We start from the raw sequence: 16,681 nt of genomic DNA, 5'->3' as shown, positions 1-16,681 counted from the left end.
ACAATGTACACATAAGTGGAAAACTGGGAAGAGAAACAAAAAATATAAAGCTGTCTTACTTTAATAACAATAAAATCAAAATAAGAATACACATTTTTCTAACAGGCAAGTAAATTTATTGTCATCAATTACATTTCCTTATTGATGTGTTGGAATCACAGGAAACTGCAAATGTGTTTATTCATATTTAGTCTTCCTCCTGTTTAGGGAATGTATAGGTTTAACTTGAATTCAGAGAAAAAATCATTTGAAAGCAAAATCTAGTAAAATATTAAAGTCAGAATGCATAATATTAAATAAATAATTAGTGCTGTAATAATAAAATATTAACTGCAAGTTACATATGTGACTTTTACCTAAAACAACTAGTATCATGATGATGAAGATTTTACTGTAAGTAATATGTGACTTGTAACGAAAACAAGGAATTAATTAATGGGTTTTAGAACATACTCTAACAAAAGTAAATATCTGATGTTTTATTATATTTTATAAAAAAATCCAGAAATATCTGTGTGAAACATTCTACCAATAAAAAAACCTCAGGTTTTTAAAATAAATCTCATTCAAGCACTAAAAAAATTCTGTAAAACATATTCTTAAAAGAAGTTCCAAATAACCACACATTTCTGAACAAAACACTAACACGTTTTTCATCATTAATAGTCCATTAAGTATATTTCAATTTTTTCCAATTTTGGTTCAATAACACATAATTAAGCCTTGCATCTTTCTTCCAAGTACTGTGCTGTAGCCAGAGCTAAAAGTCTTCAAGAAAACAACCAAACACAACTAATATTTATTGGACATTCTGTTTCTACTTTCAAACAAAATAACACATCAACTTTTACTTGATATCTGCTGACAACACATCATGACAAGTTCTTATATTAGTCAGGTGTAGATTCACACCTGTATTTTTACTAACACTACCATCATCTTGTTGCATGTATTGTTGTAAATCTTGTGCCTTTCTTAATAAACTGTATTTCATTATTTTCAAATGTTTTTGTAGTTTACTGCTACAATTCTACATAACAAAGAATTTTTCACAGAGCTGGAAACCTTATTGCTCAATAAAATATTTCAACATGATGGTAAAGTACTACCATAATGGAACTTTTATGTTCTTTATCCTATCAGCAATTTTATGATTTGACATTTTCCAATGACTCTTGAAACATATGCAAGTAATACCCTTCCAACAACTGTCATGTAACACCTCTATCTTTTGCATGATTAGTGTTGCAAAGACAACACATTTCATACTTTACAAGTCACAAGGTTGAGGGAGCTACATACAGTGATATGGTTTGTTGTAAATAAAAACAGGGGATGTGAGAGCAATATAAGTAGACTTTCAAACACTCTTCTGAGACTTTCTGATGAAAATAACTGATTTATTATGTTCTGAAAAATGTGTTAACAACATTCCATGACTTCCCAGGATTTCCATGATAGAAAAAAACAAACAAAAACCATGATACTAAGATTTTATAATAATAGAATAAGGTGAAAAATTAATCAATCTATACATTGAAAATTTTAAGGATAGGAATATTAATTTGGAAAGTATAAAATAAGACATAACTTGAATTTATGCAAAACAATTATATATTAAAGCATGCATGTGATATTTTTCAGCTACCAGCACTTTCAAAATTTAGCCAGAATAACATTTTAAGACTGTGAAGATATACAACAATCACTTTTAAACATTAAGTGCTGAAGTAAGATGAATTTTTAATAATTTGACAAGACAATCACCTACACACCTGCCTGCACTTTCAAAACTGAATGATGGCTTAAAGTATAAGTCACCTACAAGTTTTAATTTCAAAGGTTAAACTTGTACAAGGTGGCTATTAAGTAACAAAAAAGAACTAATTTGTTATTTGTTCATCAAGTGCATTTACTTCTACTCCCCCCCAAAGTAATGTCACTTTGTGCCTTTTACAGTTCTTCATAACTTCAGTTTTCTAAATTTCTAAAATTTAATACCATATAAGACTATGAAACTATTAAACTATTTTACATACCTGCACTAACACATCCAGTTCCTCTTGAGGAGATTCAAACAAACGAATTAATAAATCTAATACTTTCTGGTGGAGAGTGGTATGACAGGTGGACACCTAAGTGAATCATAGGAAATAAAATCAACTATTTATGCTGCAAGAATAATGTTTTTCTAAACTATGTGGTATATTTTTACTGATTATTTGGAAATTATAAATATATTTTACCTCATCCAACAGCTGCAAGTGTAGTGGAGTATGCTCAGTGGACAATTTAAAATAGCTTTTCTCAGACACAGTGTAGTCTACCCATCTAACTACACCTAAGGCAACCACTGGAAACCTGAAGATTTGTAAGCAAAACAATTATTTTATTACTATCTACATACATATGTATATACAAAAGTGCAAAATATATATTTTTTTCACTAAAATTATTACAGCTCCAGTAAAATACTATATGACTAATGTGAAAAAGTAAAAATATTTAACAATAATAAAAAAATTCTACTTTTGCACCTTATAAGGTCTTACAGAAAGAGGTTTATCACATAATAATTAAAATGTTAAGATATATTTAACAGATTACTTTCACAAATACAACTTTACATGGTAATTATTAGGTTTTTTTTTACCTGACTCTTCACATTTGACAAATGATCCACTTGTAATTAGAAAATACAATATGAAAACTTACTGAAGACACATAAAAACTTAAGACTGTAAGAACTCATCTACTGAAAGTTCCATCATTTAAAGGTAGATATACCTTTGCAAAATCCAATTTTGGTATGAACTAAAACATGTTTATTTATCCAAAAATACCTGTTTTATCTGGCATCATAACTTGTTTAAATGCAATCAATTATTCTTCTAAGTTTCACTGTTTATCTTAACTCAAATGATTAAATAACACCTGAAAGCTAAGAGTAGAAACATAAATTATCAAAGCCTAAAAAGTATCTAAATGTCTGTAGAAAATAAGCTTTACAATGGCATGCCTACTCTCTTAAATAAATCTTTCTTGGTAGTTTTCAGTCTGTCAATCGTTCTCTCTTATATAATCTAAAAATTTATTAATGTGATTCTTCATAATGTCAATGTTAATCAATGTGTGAAAAATACTGTATATTCTGGATAAATTTACAATACTATGTACACAGCTGTATAAAGTAAACACAAAAATAAGTACATTACAGTAAAGCATATCCATATTATCTTGCAAAGCCTACAAGACATAATTCACGTATGACAAGAGAATATTCAACTCTAGACAACTTCAGGATTTAATATTTTTAATGGTTAGAATATAACCAAAATAAAATCTAAATAAGTTAATATCTATAATGTTCAGCTTGAATATCCTAAACTGTCTTAACCTGATACATTGATACAGCGTGTTAAGTTCAGCTATAAGTTCAGATGATCCTTTCTTTTCATTGCATATCATATGGACTTTTTCAACAGCTTGAGTTGTAGCTTTAAGTTCATCTTTGTTGAGGGTTTTCCTTGTTCCCTTTGAAGAGACAACAGACTATTTTTAGAAAAACAAACATTTCAACAAGCAAACATAAAATTACATAATAAATGTTAATAAAAAAGTTACAACTATGCACAAGACTATTCTAAAGTGACTGTAGTATAAAATGTTAGTTTTCAGATAAACTATACTTAGTTTTAATTCAACTATGTTTCCCTCACGAGTATCCTCAAAACATGTGCATTTAATTTCACCAGATCAACTCTAGATTTCTTGAAAATAAAATAAATAAGTTCTTCAAAAATACATTTAGATAGTAATCCATCTGACTCTTAAGACCAATGTGACTAGCAAAATACAAAATTTATGTAGTTCTTGATATTCAAGTATGAAATTTATCAAATAAATCAAAACAAGAAACCTGAAATGCTTAAAGTGCATAAAAAGAAAGCTAACATTTTGTGAACACATCTAAAGATACAAAGGTCTACAGAGAGGCATCTTTAGTGGAAAGGTGGGTGATAAGATACAAAGATGGTTTACTCAAAATATGGACACAGAAGAGGCTGGGAAAGTATTTAAGTGCAACATGGAAAGGAAATAGCAGAGAAAAATGATTGCTTTTGTAAAGGAAATTAACTACATAACTTGACTTATACTGTTCAATCATTGTTGACTTTGGCAAATTAGTTTGAGTTTATTCATTATTTACTTGAGACCCAAGCAACTTCCTATACCAGTTATTACTGTAATAAGCTATTGTTAATCTAGACCCAATATTACGTGAATTAATATAAAAGTGAATTTACTAGTTTATCTCCCTGCTGGTCTTTGTAGAAACAATAAGTACATATGCAGGAACTATCATGGCAATTTTGTAAAAGAAAATGAATTTCAAACTTAGAAATAAACCATCTGTTAAAAACGTTTATTAATATTTATGTTTTTAAAGATGCTCATATAGAAACAAATGTGCATGTTTTACTATTCTAATACTTATTTTAAACTAGAAACAAAAATTTGAAACTCACGTGTGATTAAAATTGCACTTCAAGGTTTAAAACACAGAAGTCATATAGAGTACCACATATGTGTCCATGGCAGTGAAAGTTAACAAGCTAAAGTTGAAACAATATTGTGGATTTGTCTGTAATTAAGCACAGAGCGACATAATGGAGAATCTGTGCCCATGGGTATTAAACCTAGTTTCTAGCGGTGAAAGTCTGTAGACATACTGCTATGCCACTAAGAGGCAACAAAACTGTTAAAAGTACATTAACCATTTGTATGTTTTTAAGCCTTTATATAAAATATATAATAATTAGTTATGTGTAATCTTACAAAAATATGCTAAATATGTAAGATGTATCACTAAATTTCATGTAACTCAACTTTCTGAAATCAAAGAAATGATAACTCAAAAACAAATTATATAAAAACACAGTTGATAAAATATTGACAACAAGTGCCTTACAGATGTTTATCATCTTTTAATTTGCTACAATTAACATTAAATATCCAACAAACTACAAGGTCCATATATCTTGTTTTTAATTAAATTCCTTTCGTACTTTTAAATCAAGACTATTAGATTAAGCATGGCACTAAATATTAAGAAATATCTGTTGGAAATCTGTTTCATTCCTCATTTGTAAATATATGCATCTGTCTGTTTTCCAAGTTCTGCAAACAGTACAGATCAATTATCTGGGAAGTAAAGATCCTTATATTCAGCCACCACAAAAATAAGAACAATTATTCTTTATCAGGTGTTAACTACAGTAGCATACTACTGATTTTGAAGGACAAATATTGATTGACAAAATAAATAATTCTAGGCTTAAAGCAAGATGTGAAATAAAATTTATAATCACCTTTTTATATGTTTCATATACACTGGCAGCATAAGCAAGTAAATAAATATACTTAGGTTTGTGGTCTGGATTAAGTTTAGTTCCAGGCTTGAAAAGGGAATCCATTAACAGATCTAGAAAACAATGAATTGTAACATTCAACAAATATTTAATAGGGTACCAATATTAATGTTATCTGGTTATAATTTATTTTGTACAATCATTTTACTTTTGTTAATTCTATATTAAAAAATAAGACACTTCTTTGTACTGCTACAGTACTTTACTTGTTTTTTAAAAAAACATTCCCTGGATATTCATATAAAGACAGAGGCATTTGTTAGAAATCATGTGCATGCTTATTTCAGAATTCCTATAATGCATACATTTTCTGGAACTCATGTTCCAGGTGAAGATTAAAAAAAACCCACCAGAAATAGGTACTTGGAAACTTTTATATGAAATAGTATGTTTAAAAAACCAAGACTCACCTTTAGTATGCAATATTACAATATTAGTTTTTACTCAAAGTATGTGAAGATGTTAAGATCATTCTTTTTGTGCTAATTATGTGCACAAAAAAATGAAATGGATGATGACAATAGAAATCAGAAAAACAATTTTACTGTAAACGTGAAATAAAAACTGTATGAACTAAGTTTGAATATAGTCCAATATAGAAGAGAATATGCCTAAATAGTAAAATAAGTTTCTGGTTACTAACAATACATGTCTGTATCAGGAAACACTTTAAAAATCAGGAAAAATGGTAAATGTTATAAATAATTAGTATAAAATTTACTAATTAACATTTCTATGAAATTTTGTTAAAACTTGATAGAATGCTAGAATTATATCCATACTGACATTTACTTAAAGAAATTAAAATATCGGTCAACAAGTATTAAAGTAAATTGAAAGAGTTGGAGTTCTTTTAGTAACTTTAAAGTTAATATTTATGAGTATGAAATCAAATACTGCAGATCAAATGTTTTTAGTATCATAACTCTAATCTTCTCTAGCTTGTCTTGTTATAGCATTATATAACACAATCAGTAACCAAATCTAATAATAAAACAATATGCATAGTTTGATGAAACAAGTTAATTGACAAAAAAACAGAATGAAAATTTACAAAAAATAATTTTAAATATATGAATGTTAAATTAACTTATAATTAATTTATATAATAAGTAGTTTGCTTTTATGAGAAGTTAATATTAATAACCATACTCCACTAACCTAAAAACTGAGGCACTCGAAGCAATTCTACTGGTGGTGGTTCTGCAACTTGGTATATTTTGTAAAGCTAGGCAAAAATGTAATACAAATTATTTTACAATACTATAATGAACCATTATGTTCATTATGTTCATATACTTTAGTCAAAATATGTCATAAAAGCAATGTATTAACAACAATGAAATAATCAAGATTTTACATATTAAAGTTAAAATATATTTTAAAAAATACACTTGCATGAAACAACTTCCATTGTAATTTGTAAAGCCAAAAAACAACAAAAAATTTTAGTAATTTTTTAAACCTATTCTTGTCCTATAATTTCATTTATCTCACTGCAATTTTCTCATTACTCCTTGCAAATAAAACCCTAATGTTTTAATCAAAATTGAAAATAAGAAGAAACTACTGTAGTGTTTTTGTTTATTATACACAGAATATGTATATTTATTATTCTTTTCCAGAATTAAATATCACAAATGTTGTGCTTCATGCTGAGCCATATGCACCTCTGGTAAAGATATACAAAATTTCATTTGCCTGTCATTGATTCTAGAGTCCTTTGAAGTTTATCATAAAAGTTTAAAATTTTCAGTACTTCAAATCTTTCAACAGCAATAAAATAAAGACAGTGGTGTAGATATCCCTTTTCTTAATGGTGAGAATATGAAGAGAAAAGTTCAGTGTGCACACTTTTCTTCAGCTTATTAGTCAAAAACATAATATTTACTTTAAAAGGGTTTTCAAAATAATGTGAATTTTTCTATTGCTTGCCAAGTGCATTATCTAAAGTTGGATTAAACATTTGTAGGATAAACATTACCAATACATTCTTACTTTATCTTTCACAGATGTTATTATAAATATAAGTTCTACAACTAGCAACATAGCAATTTAGCTGATGCAGTTATTTATAAATCAATATTTATACTTCAGCAGTAAATTTAAAAGATTAGTTAACCTTTTTACAACAGGTTCAGTATAATATATGAGAGTCTGTATACACATTTGCACACATTAAGTATTTATAGTATAATTTTTAATACAGTAAATGAATCTTCACAAAATTTGATATAATTTTAGTAAACATTGCAAGTTTTTTTGTATACAAAAATCGTATTTTTTAAACAAAGTAATTTTCCTTAAGATTTGTTTGTGAAAATATTGAATCTGTTTCATCAGTTGTCCAATTGCAAAGCGATTTTCATGTTATGATTAAAAAAAATCTTCACATCCCCAAAATGTTAAATATTATTTTTGTAATCTCTAAAACCTTCTAAAGACATTTCAGACTTTTTTTCAGCAAGAATTTATATTTTATCTGTTATCTCCTCTACCCTAACTTGTGGGGTCTGTAAATTTGCCCAACCCCATAACCACTGTAAAATTTAGGAAATAAATATAAATTATTCTTTTTTCATTCTAGAATGACTACAGCTTATAACATAAAAGTAAAAATGTTTATTCTATGTATGTTAAATCTAATAACATTATATATTTAATATTTTTATTATATTGATCTTCCAGCATTATCTAGCTAATATTAAAGAACTTGGAATGATGTGGTTATATTACCATAGCCAATAATATACAACTGACCTCTAGTCTTGGCTGTGTTTTAGTAGACTGATATTTTGTAAAATACAGTCACATTTCAGTTATTATACATTATATATATATATATATACATAATTACTATTTAGAAATAAGTTATTAAACTTATTTTTCTTAAAATATATAACAGTGAATACAGAAGTAAAGCAAACAATTATCTCTTCTAGCTATAAGCTCTGTACTCAGTTGCCACCTTTTAAAATTTTGTATGTAAAGGATATAAAAAATATATTTTTTTAGGTTTTATATATACAGTCAAATAACCAAAAATCACAAATTACTGTACTGAGACATTACAAGCTGTATTTATGACATATCACCTATTGTTTGAGCTGAAACAATACTTTCACTCTGTTATGTATTTTTAAAACTTAGTCTTATTTTATTTTTTACTGTTACCTTTGTATGGCTTCCTTTGCCATTACTAACACATTAACTCTCTCTCTATATGGACTCAGTTACTCTGACCAACTACATAACCTGTTTGTACTCGTTTAAAGTATTTTTAGAACATAGTGTATATTTCTTCACAAAATGTGGCAGTCTTTCAGTTAATATTATATCTTTCACATACAAAAATTCATATTTTTTATTGAAGTATTTTTAACAAAATAAAATAAAGATTTGTCCATGAATATAATGAATGTTTTGAATATTCCACGTGTAAAGACATTTTCATGTTAAAATTCAAAATACTTTCCTTATCTCAAAAATCTCATCTTTCTTTTGTGTAATTCCTAACTCATTCTAAATGCATTTCAAATATTTTTCCCACTAAAACTGTTATTAGTTTATCTGTTATTTTCTCTACCCAATCTCAAAACAGAATTAGTCAATTTGAAAAACTTCATAGCCACCAAAAAAACAAAAATGAAATACATCCAAATTACCCTTTTCCTCTTTCTAGAATGACTTCAAATTGTAAGACAAAACTACATTTATTTATCCTAAGTAGCTCTAAATTTGTAACAGTACACACTTATTTATAATTAAATTTCATTGTTTTATTAGCCTTTGAACCAGTCTAACTATTCACACCATAATAAGTTGTAAAACACTTATGGTGGGCACATTCATGTTATGCTAATGAATTACATTACCCACGAGCTACTATGAGCTGCTCAAAAGTGTTCTCATGAAACATTTTTTTTATAATACTATTATTACTTACTTTACCTAATATATCCTTAACAACCCTAATAGGATCCCTATTTTACATTTTATTTAATTCTGCAATTATATATATAGAATAAACATAAAAAACAAGAAATAAAATACTTAACCAATCTTATTTTTTCTTGCTGTTGACTGTTGATAGTTAACCCTAAATGTTTACACTAATTATAGTAATACATTTAATAATTTTTATTCAATTAAACAATGTACCAAACAATACAGAAAAATAACAGGCAGAAAGTAGAGAGATTCCCTAACCTCTCAACATTTTTCTGATTTTCTTACTACGTGACAAGAGTCATTACAAATTCATCCAAGCTAGTTGTCAACTTTCTCATGGGAATGATGCTGGTACTCTGAATAAAATTGACATATAACTGTTCAAAACATGGTGTTATACAATATGTTATCTGATAGGTGAAAACCTTGACTTTCTATTGGTTATAAGAAAGAACTATTAACAAATTATGAAGGAGAAGATGTGGCAGGAGGATGTTTAATTTTTTTGTCTGACAGCTCTATAACCAAACAAAATTTAGGACTATATAAATATAGTTTATCTGAGTACTGATGATTTTATAGAGTAATTTACATTTAATTTTGTTCTATTTTGAGGAGTGGTGGATAAATTAGGGAAGATAACATGTTAACAGATAATGTGTCATGTATCACGCTAGGGGAAATTATTTTTTTAAAATATTGCCTTGTATAATTAAGAAATTAAAACGTGTATACTAATATGGATTATTAGTTAAGATTTTATGCTATTTTAATTAGTATAACACAAGTACAAAGAAATTTAATGAAATTTTGAATGAAAGACACTAAAACCTTGTGCCATGTGCAGTAAAGGATACTCATGTCAATAGGGTAAAAGAAAGTTTTTGTTTTGCTTTTTGTCAGACTGACTGACAATATTACTAGTCCAAAAAGGAATACTTTTAGTGAACAAAGTTTAATTGAAAGAGAGAACTGATTTCTTTATATCCAATATGGCTATCCATACATAAGCATCATATTAAGTGAACTGTAATACAATCAACAATTTTTGAACCCCTCACCACAGTAATATCAGCAGGATTAAGAGCATTTTTTGACAACATTGCAGAAAGAGCTTGACATGCTCTGGGATTGGCTGCTGCTCCATTCAGTGCCATGGTAATTGGAGTTGCATCATGTCCACTACACATGAAAAAGCACATACCAGGAGAGAAGCATAACATAATTAAAAAATGTAATCTGCAGAAAAAACACTCAATTACAATACATATGTTTTAACTTACAAAATGTAACACATTAATGATAATATAATTTTAGCTTCTCAGAAGCTTAAAGCAGAAAAAAAAAGAAGACATTTATTGCATCTAAAACAAAACAGTTCTAAACAGAGGAAAAATAACAAAAAAAGTCAAAGATATTAATACTTATTTAAGATCTAAACATTTGAATCATGTATACTAAGTAAAAGCACTGGATATATGCTGAGACCAATTTCATTTTTCTCGTCAATGAGGTTAAATTTTTGTTTCCTCCCCATGTATAATCTCAAATATGCTTTATGCAATAACAGCCTTCAAATATTAAGTTTCCAAACAAGTAAAACTTCTGTAGGTAAAAACATTCCTGATGATGAAACATGCAAGCACACTTAATTATCCACTATATCCTTAAAAGGTTAAGCTTCTTTGTTTCATTTAACTTTAGCAATGCAATGGTAAATTCAATAGAAAATCCACCCTAAAAATTTCCCTTGTATTATCTATTAGTATTTCTTGTTTGCAGTAGTTCTCAAGCACTATAAACAAGTCTTACTAAAGAAATGTTCAGAGTAAACACTAGTACACTCATACATTCAGGAAAAAATATCAACAGTTAATGTTAATTTTGTTCTTTCAATTTTGTGATGACCTTTTCATCAAACACATTTCACCTTAAACGTATTTTATGTCCAATAGGTCTCATTTCTGACTTTAGCTTGAGGTAAATATATTAATAATGTTATTTGTAGCTATTGTATAAAAAATGTCAAGAAAAATATAAAAAATGAAGTAAAAACCTGGGAATTAGTAACATAGAATAAATTACAGGAATGTGAGTAATACCATTGGTTTGCACATTACACGTTTTCTCATTGGCAACTATGCAATTTTCTTCATTTATTTCAAATTAATGTACTCAATACAGATTATACAAAAAAAACAAACAACTGTTAAATACAGCAACACAGTGTCATTCATAGAAGTTATAATCACTTAGTTTTGGTGTTTACTAGATTTTTAATATTGTGAAGCTGGTTTTAAGTTATATTATTTTCAAATAAAATTTATCTTAATATTTTGCATTCACTTATAATTAGTTCATTAGTTTGGTACATTAACTTTTGTAATCAGTTGTAAGGTAGAAATAATGTTATGGAGATTCAATTATTAAAACCCCCCCAGTGGACATACAACTCTAGAAATTGGATTTTGATACTTGTGGTGGGCAGAACTAGACAGTCTATTGTGTAGCTATGTGCCTAACCTCAAACAACAATTAAAAAGCATAATGAGTAGACAGTTATTCTGTATTACTTGAAAAAGAATTCACAAAAACGTTTGCAGCATAAGGCCACCCACAACTATTGAATATATAACTACTGAATACTTTAACAATATGGTGCATTTTGCACATTTACCAAAACCTCATGAAAGCCCATGCCCAACAGTTTGTGAACCCCTGACTTACAGAACTTCTGCAGATCCCATATATATGGAATATACTTCCTTTAAAGATCTTCCATTTTTGTGTAAAATTACATAACAATAAGAGTAATAACAAGTTTTAACACACATTTCTTTACTGGTCTTATCTGTGTTTCAGTGAGAACATAATAGCATCTCAACAATATAATTAATGTACTTAAAATTACTTCCAACAAGGTCTTTAATCAATAGCACAGCTCATCAGGTCAGCTAAACATGAAATACAATAAATAAATGCTACAAAATGAACAATGTATTAACTATAAAAATTTCTGTATTTTTACTTTAATTTTGATAGCTGATATGCAGGTGTGTACCTGACACCTAAAAAAAATGTTTTTATTTTTTTAAAAAAAAGATCCTTATTACATCACACTTACTTCTGTTGTGCATATTTGCAAATCTCTTGTGACAATCTTTTAATGTTGGAGCCTCCTCTGGGTTCCTGAGATAACTGATGTAACAATGCCTGGCTGTACAAGTACGTGTGTTCTCCATGACAAACCATTTTCTGAAGCAAAAAATATTTGTATTGTTATATTTGTAAAATTAGCATAATCATAATCAATAATAAAGCTGAATGTGTTATCAGTATAGTTGACTTTTGTTCTTAAGAATTTTACCATCAACACTTTCACAACAGGCTCGGTATAATATACACAAGTTCATCAACACATTTGCACTACAATTTTTGATACAATATGTGTATTTTCACAAAATTTGCCAGACCCTTAGTAAAGATTACAAGTTTTTCCCATATTAAAATTCATATTTTTAATGAAATATTTTTATAAGAAATCTGTCTGTGAAAATAGGATCTGTTTCATTACTAGTCTGAGTGTAAAGTAATTTCATGTAATGATTAAAAAAAACTATTTTTCATCCCCAAAATCTCAAGTATTATTTACGTAATATCTGAAACATCCTAAATACATTTCAAACATTTGTTTTCAGTAAGACTTTATATTTTATGTTAATTTCTATACTCCAACTATGTGGGATCTGTCACTTAATAATCTCATAACCATCATGAAAAATCAGGAAATAAATATAAATTACACTTTTTTCATGCTAGAAAGCTTATATAACATGAAAATACAAATGCTTACTTCAACTAGCTTAAGTTTCATAATGCTATATATGGACATGTATATTTATTATTTTTTACCTACCTAACATTACATAGCTTGCATTTAAGCAGTGCACATGCACTCAGGTCACATATCCACTAATATAAAACTGACCTTTAGTCATCCCTGTCTTGGCTGTATTTTAATGGACTAGTATTTTGTAATATAAAGTCACATTTCAATTACCCTACATTATGTGTGTGTGTGTGTGTGTGTGTGTGTGTGTGTGTGTAGATAATTACTATTTAGAAATAAATCATGAAAGTTATTTTTCTTAAAATATGGAACAATAAATCAAGAAGTAAAGCAAACAATTATCTATTCTTGCTACAACCTTTGTACTCAGTTGTTATTGGACATGATTTGCTAAGCCTTTTAAAATTTTGCATGTGGAAAATATCAAACAAAATGTTTTTTTTAGATTTTATACATACAGTGGAATAATGAAAAAATCATAAATAATTACACCAATAACAAAATTCCACTGTAATTTAAGCTTAGTAACTAAGATTTAAATTAAAAAATATATGAAACTTCAAGCAGAGTAAAGACATAACCTACCTACTTGAAAACTTGGATCAAAAGAATGCAGTACATTTTTCAGAGATTAAAATAGTTGAGAAAACTACTCTGGGGACATTCTAAGCTGCTAATTTGTCATTCATAAGTGATATACTGTAGTAAGAGTATATAAGGTCAGTTAGTTGTTTGGTGTTTATTGGCACAAAGCAACTTTGCTGTTTGTGTCATACAACTGGTAAAAAGTTAAAATAAAATTATTAAAATACATAAAAAAAATCATGTTAAAACAAAACAAGAGTCCATTTTTTGAATTAGAAACTTAAATATAGTTATAAAGACCAACAGCCCTTAAAAATTTAAAAACACAACTGAGATGGATGGTGTCACCATCACAAATAACACTGTCCAATGTCAAGAGTGAACCCACATGGAAATATTTCTAAAATGGTGCAATTGCTCACGGCTGTAATGATGGCATGACAGTAAAATGTGAGCTATTGTGATTTGAGTGTCACACAGACCACACACTGGTGCATCAGAATGCATAGCCTACCTGTGACAACTTCCTCCTTCTGATTTTTATGGAAGCAAGATGACAAAAGTCCAACAGAAGATTTTACCTGGAAAAACTTATCACATTGTTCACTCCAAATCAACTGCCAACTAGCATGGAGCCAAGCCTTGAACACAGAACCACAGTCTGTGTACGGAACAGGCATAGCTGTGACAGTACCAGAGAAAACAAACTTACGTGTGGTGTCAGCAAGCTCGTTGCGGAGAATACCAATGTGGCCCATATCCATAAGAACTGAATAAAAATAGATGACAGAGAAATGAGCCACTCATGAGAAATGAGAACAGGGTGAGAACTAACATGAAGTGATTCCAGGGTTAGTACAGAGCTAAGCAAATCCATAACCTCAACAATATGGGCCACATTGGTAATTGACTGAGGGCAGTCTGGAGCTTGTTTCTCAATAAACCTCATGCTCAATGACTGACACGAGGTAGAAATCATTGACATAGAGACCACTTGCAACTGTAGGGGGAGTTGTCCACTGATGGCATTAATCTTTATAATGAAAAGTGTGACGCTCATGATGGATTCCAAGTTCCTATGGGAAAGTGTTGAACCCACATGGATATGAAATCACTAGTGTAGTAAAAAATCGTTTATAAAAATGGGCAAATAGACTAGCAGCCCAAATTAGTGTTCTCGCAGGATGTCATACCTCCATGTAGTGTCATAAGTTTTCTCAAGGTAAAAAAATATACAAAAACAAGATGTTGTCACTTGAGAAAGGCTTCCTGATTGATGTTTCAAGTCAAATCAGGCAGTCCATGGTGGAGCACTATCACGGGAAACTACACTTGGTGGGCAAGAGGAGGTTGTTTAATTCAAGGAACAAAACAAGTTAAGCATCAACCACTTTCTTTTAGATCTTACAGAGAAATATCACTTTATCATTTGAGAAAGGCTTCCTGATTGATGTTTCAAGTCAAATCAAGCAGTCCATGGTGGAGCACTATCACAAGAAACCACACTTGGTGGGCAAGAGGAGGTTGTTTAATTCAAGGAACAAAACAAGTTAAGCATCAACCACTTTCTTTTAGATCTTACAGAGAAAGTTTATTAAAACAATTTTGGATGGTAGTTTGAAGGAATCTTGGGATTTTCCCAGGCTTAGAGAAAGGGAGGATAATAGCATGGTGCCAAGCATCAGGAAAAACATTCTACTGCCAGATCTGGTTAAAAACAATCAGAAAAATAGCAAGAGAGGCAGGAGAGAGATGTCACAGCATCTCACAGTGAATATCATCAGGTCCAACTGATGTACTGCCAGACCAATGAAGAGCAAGTTTGAGTTCCACCAGTGTAAAGGGGAGATTATACTCACAGATACGATCAGCCTGAAAGAAAAGAGATAATCGTTCTGCTCGAGTCTTGATGGCTAAGAAGGTGGGGTACGAGGCAAAAGTGCTAGATGCACAAGAAAAGCTTTTGCCAAGAATATTGGTGATGCTCTGGGCATCAGCAACTTCTTGGCCATCAGAGAGCAAGATGGATAGGGGGGGCAAAAGTATATTGAACTTCCAAATCTTGTCTCATATTATTTTAAAACTGGTGGTAGAAGAAATGCCAGTTGTGAACTTAATCCAAGATTCCTTCTGGCTTTAACGTCTTAGCAGCTGAGCCAGAAGCCGTAGCCAAAAGAAGTGGATCCAGAGAGCCACTGGAAGTAACAGTGGGGAAAGAGACAGTTGTTGGCTCTTTGACTTATCAACTCTCTTAACATGGAGGGCAAAAGCTTCTTCATGAGGTTTGAAAATGACTCTCTCAAAGATATGGAAAGATTTGTCTGCATTGCCACTGTAACAGTGGAACAGAGTGCAGTAGCATACATCTGAGATGGAGTGGTGGACAGTAACTTTTGAGCCTCAGTGTAAGAAATGTTGTGAACTATTTTCAAACATCATCTCATTTCTTTTTCTCCACCAACCTAGGGCAAGAACAAAAGTAACAGGGGTGAGAGCCATTCCAATTAACACAGCAAAAGTCCATTTCACAGTAGAAGGCATCATTGTCCTTGCCATCACAATGAGTCAAGGAACCATGACATGATGTCTTTGAGTGACCAAACTGCTGACTTTGGAAACATCTGAGAAGGTTTAGAATATATGGCCAAACTTGCAATTTAGATAACCCACTTTGATGGTAGCAGGTGGATATGGTAATGTAAAAGTCATAATTAGAACATGAGTCGGCATCATAATTCCATCTTTGCAAGTGGAAATAAGCCTCACTGCAGAAACTCCTTGGGTGGAGAAACCATAGAGAATCTCTGACTCGAGATTGTTCTTCAAATCTCCCTCAACAATAACTCCTTGGGACGAATTCAAA

The 16,681-nt window shown here is 29.8% G+C and overlaps 1 protein-coding gene across 6 annotated transcripts in view; it reads right to left on the bottom strand.

The window, feature by feature from the left end:
* TH1 (negative elongation factor complex member TH1) overlaps positions 1–16,681 on the bottom strand; it is a 58,468-nt gene that overhangs the window by 6,303 nt on the left and 35,484 nt on the right. For all 6 annotated transcript variants that reach the window (XM_076514589.1, XM_076514593.1, XM_076514590.1 and 3 more), the window contains exons 8-14: positions 12,508–12,638; positions 10,445–10,565; positions 6,594–6,660; positions 5,373–5,485; positions 3,398–3,534; positions 2,247–2,361; positions 2,040–2,135 (exon numbers count right to left, since the gene is read on the bottom strand). In XM_076514589.1, the coding sequence (XP_076370704.1) occupies positions 2,040–2,135; positions 2,247–2,361; positions 3,398–3,534; positions 5,373–5,485; positions 6,594–6,660; positions 10,445–10,565; positions 12,508–12,638 (780 nt within the window). The remainder of the gene's footprint in view (positions 1–2,039; positions 2,136–2,246; positions 2,362–3,397; positions 3,535–5,372; positions 5,486–6,593; positions 6,661–10,444; positions 10,566–12,507; positions 12,639–16,681) is intronic.

The sequence above is a fragment of the Tachypleus tridentatus genome, chromosome 7 (genome assembly GCF_004210375.1).
Source record: "Tachypleus tridentatus isolate NWPU-2018 chromosome 7, ASM421037v1, whole genome shotgun sequence".
Lineage (NCBI taxonomy): Eukaryota > Metazoa > Arthropoda > Merostomata > Xiphosura > Limulidae > Tachypleus > Tachypleus tridentatus.
Note: the sequence above shows the minus strand (reverse complement) of the source record. Positions and strands in the feature narration are given on the sequence as shown.